We start from the raw sequence: 3,905 nt of genomic DNA on the forward strand, positions 1-3,905 counted from the left end.
GTTTTTCCTACAATCATCACCACACGAAGGTCATGTGCTGCAAGCGAGCTCAAGTTGTTGGAGCTACTTGGACGATCATGATGAGTCTCGTTTTATCATGCATTGGTTAAGGAGATGCTGCCACACATGCGGGATTTTCACCCTTGTGACTTACCTAGGCACAATTTGCCTAGGCATGACTCGGCTCTAAATTGTCTGCCCCATGAGACTTCCTTGGCTTCACCATGTCTAAAGTAGACTTGACCTCATCTTCTAAAAGGGTTGTGCTCCAGGAGAAGTGTTGAGCTTGCATGTAGGGTAAGGGGGCCACGGCCGTCGGATTAGCGAGACAATTCTTTGAGAAGCATACCCAAATCAATTTAAGGACGATTTTATATGTATCTCGATCAGAAAGTGATGAGCTGAAGCCTTTCGATTGGCGGAGGATGGATGTAGCCGGTCATAGAATTGGGTCATTGTTGCTTTTTCTTCAAGGCCTTGGATTGCCACATTTTTGTGTGCATTCTTTACAACATAGAAATTCAAATCGGCAACCCTAGGAAGGGTGTGAAGTGAATGATATGGTCTAACTTTTTTGTTTGAAGGTCGAGATGGGTACTGCAAACCAAATACATTGTGGCACTATTGATTTTCCATCAATTTGAACAAACGAAGGGCCTGTCACTAAATCGGCCCATTTACGCACATTATACCCTAAAAATAGCCGAGAGAGCCTTACTCCACAACCCTACGCAAGAAGCAGATTGGATTCCCCAACCCTTTTTTTGACCAAGATCGTACATATAGATATACGTTACGTTTCAGCCCAGGGATTCTTTTACCGTCTGAGATAGGTAGATGAAGGGTCCTGCAGGAGGAGAAGATCGATCTACAGCAGTAATAACCACGGTTAAGCTCGTAGGACTGTGCCTTCCTCGACATGGCGAAGGAGGAGGAGAGACTAGCAGGAAGAGTGATCGCCGCAGAATTGGAGGAACTCCATTTTCCCAAGAACTGCAGCGCCTGGCGATTAGTATGGGTGGAACTCCGAAGGATTGGCCCTTCTCAGACATAGAACCTCAAGAAGACGCAGTACCGCAACTGATTTTTTGGACACCCTTTTCATGGGATTCAATGACAAAAGCTCGCTTTGATGATCCAGCTCTTGAGCCAGATGCACTAGGTGGTCGTTGCTTCTTGCGTGACGCCACGGGTTCCCATTGGATAAAACAAAGACGTCATAAGCATCAACAAGCATCTCACACCCATTGCCTTCACATGGATAAGGCTCAATCCCTCCAAGATTGTGCTCACGGAAGCATTTGTGAATCCAACAACAGTAAAGTGAGATCAGATGCAAACTCTACCTATGGTGGAACTGTAGGAAAGGTGACTTCAGCAAGCCTCCATGCCAAGGCATTGATGAAGGATTTCTCCCCGTTTGAGAGAGCACAGATAGGAGCCGGTGCGGGAGGCATAGCTGGTGCCATAACTTATGTGTGCCTTCACCCTTTGGATACAGTCAAGACCAAGCTTCAGACCCGAGGCGCATCTCAGCTGTATTCGGGCCCTCTTGACGTGATTGTGAAGACTTTCAAGAGTCGGGGACTGTTGGGGTTTTACAGTGGTGTTTCTGCAGTTTTGGTTGGTTCTATGTTTTCTTCGGCAGTGTACTTTGGCACTTGCGAATTGGGCAAAGCTTTATTTTCACAATTACCTAGTTTGCCTCCCATAGTAGTCCCCCCATTGGCTGGTGCCATGGGAAATCTGATATCTTCTGCAATTCTGGTTCCTAAGGAAGTAATTACCCAACGAATGCAGGTGGGGATGAATGGCAGATCATGGGAAGTTTTTCTACGAATAGTGGAGAAGGAAGGTTTCCAAGGTCTCTACACTGGTTACTCTGCTGCATTAGTCAGGAATTTGCCGGCAAGTGTGCTCAGTTTTTCTTCTTTTGAGTATTTGAAGGCTGCCTGGATGAAGAAGGGTCGGAAGAATCACTTGGAACCATGGCAGAGTGTGACCTCGGGAGCTTTAGCTGGTGCAATTTCAGCTGCCATCACTACACCACTCGATGTTGTGAAAACAAGACTGATGACACAAGCCAGGAGTCTGTATGTTGGAAGTGCATATCTTGCAGATGCTGAGCTTCAAGCAAAAATAAGTGCTTCCACCTACAAAGGCATAACTTCCACCCTGAAGATGATTTGGGTGGAGGAAGGATGGATGGGACTAACCAAGGGTGTTCTCCCTCGAATTCTTTACAGTGCCTGTTTTTCAGCTTTGGGTTACTTTGCTTTTGAATCAGCTAGGTTGGCATTGGTGAAACACCATATTGCCAAGAAGAAATTGCTTTCAAGCAATCAGGTTATTGCCACTAGCAATATCTCGCAATGATGAAAAAAGGAACTGTGTACCTCAACAGGCAGTTGGGCCACATTATGATGCAACATTATGATGGCTTATGCTTTTGATTGCAGACTGAGGACTGTTAAAGTCAGAAACATATGGCAAGTCAAAGCATAGTTCAAAGTAACATGCCACCATCTTAATATGAGCTGTTTCATCCTTTTTGACATTGTAATTTAATCCGAAACAGTCATACCCCCAGTGGGGTGGCACATGGGTGTGGAAGAAAAGTTGCTGCATTTCACGAGTCCTAAGTTGGAGAGCTCTAGTGGATTCATAGGATGCATTGCTATGTATCGTTGGGTCGATGGTGAAGTTTTGTTAAGCTCTTAGTTTGAACTGTCATTGTTAAGGCTGGTTAACTGTTGTTGTGCTTCACCCTGGAGGGATTATGAATATTTGATAGCCTTTTTAATTCTAGCTAGGTGATTGGATGGACCGGGAGCATTACATGTTCTAGGATGCATTGCTATGTATTGTTGGGTCGATAGTGAAGTTTTGTTAAGCTCTTAGTTTGAACTCTCATTGTTGAGGCAGGGTTGTTGTGCTTCACCCTGAGGCATTATGAATATTTGATAGCCTCTTTTATTCTAGCTAGGCCATTGGATGGACTGGGAACATTACATCTTCGCTTCCACAAATTCTAATAGAACTACCATTTCTTGTAATAAATCAGTTAAAAGGGGGTTGTATAGATCAGCAAGTGTTATGGTGAGTTTTGGCAGTACTCGAGGCCTGTTTCAGTTTAATAAGCATTTTGTGCATCACAAAGGTATAACATAAGAAGGTGGCTTGTAGTTGTGAAATCTCTTGCTTGATAGTTGGTGGACAGTCAAGGGGATTCTTGTGCAGATAGTTTTAGAAACTGATACAAGAAAAATCTTGATCACAAGCTCACCTAGGCTTTGGAGAATTCTATTCCATTATACGTAATTAATTGACTTGAAACATATGTTCTTTGTGAACTTTGTGAGGCCTCTGCAATTGGTCAATTCAACATTCATTTATTCTCCTCTTTTCTTAATGTGGCCTCTATTATCCACCATATTACCTAGCCTCTTCGCTGAAAGTCTAGAAGATGAGCTAGTTTGGCCAAATAGAATATCCAGGAAAACTTTCTTAGGCTAAATGTTGTTGAACCTTTGTAGAAACTTTGTAGAGAGTCTCATAGATTGTTGATTAGTATTTATGATTCATTTGATAAGACTGGTTTCTTGGGCTTTTTGATATATTTGTACTGGCTTAACATGTGCCATCATGTATAGGCTTTTCAAAGTTTTGTTCTCAGTTAATCATGTAAAGATGTATATTTGCAAACGATGTGTACTTGAACCCAACCCTTTAGGTCACTAGCCTGTCTGTGTTTAGCTTTTGGAGTAGCTAAGTTAATAGGAAACATGCAAACAGCCCTTATAGAGGAATGGATGATAACTTTTCTTATTATGAAGTTCAAGCATGAGTCCTCTTTAGGTTGAAATGTGAAAACCCATAACCCTTCACCACTAGTACCTTAATCC

At 43.0% G+C, this 3,905-nt stretch overlaps 1 protein-coding gene across 1 annotated transcript; it reads left to right on the top strand.

Annotated features, from left to right (window-relative positions):
* Positions 1 to 702: 702 nt before the first annotated feature.
* LOC148015876 (protein MITOFERRINLIKE 1, chloroplastic-like) lies at positions 703 to 3,105 on the top strand. The gene has a single exon (XM_087664540.1). It carries the CDS (start codon positions 838 to 840, stop codon positions 2,374 to 2,376), a length of 1,539 nt encoding a protein of 512 aa, XP_087520666.1. The 5' UTR covers positions 703 to 837; the 3' UTR covers positions 2,377 to 3,105.
* Positions 3,106 to 3,905: the final 800 nt, after the last annotated feature.

The sequence above is a fragment of the Lygodium microphyllum genome, chromosome 23, assembly GCF_053477565.2.
Source record: "Lygodium microphyllum isolate KBCC chromosome 23, Lygodium_microphyllum_v1.1.10, whole genome shotgun sequence".
Lineage (NCBI taxonomy): Eukaryota > Viridiplantae > Streptophyta > Polypodiopsida > Schizaeales > Lygodiaceae > Lygodium > Lygodium microphyllum.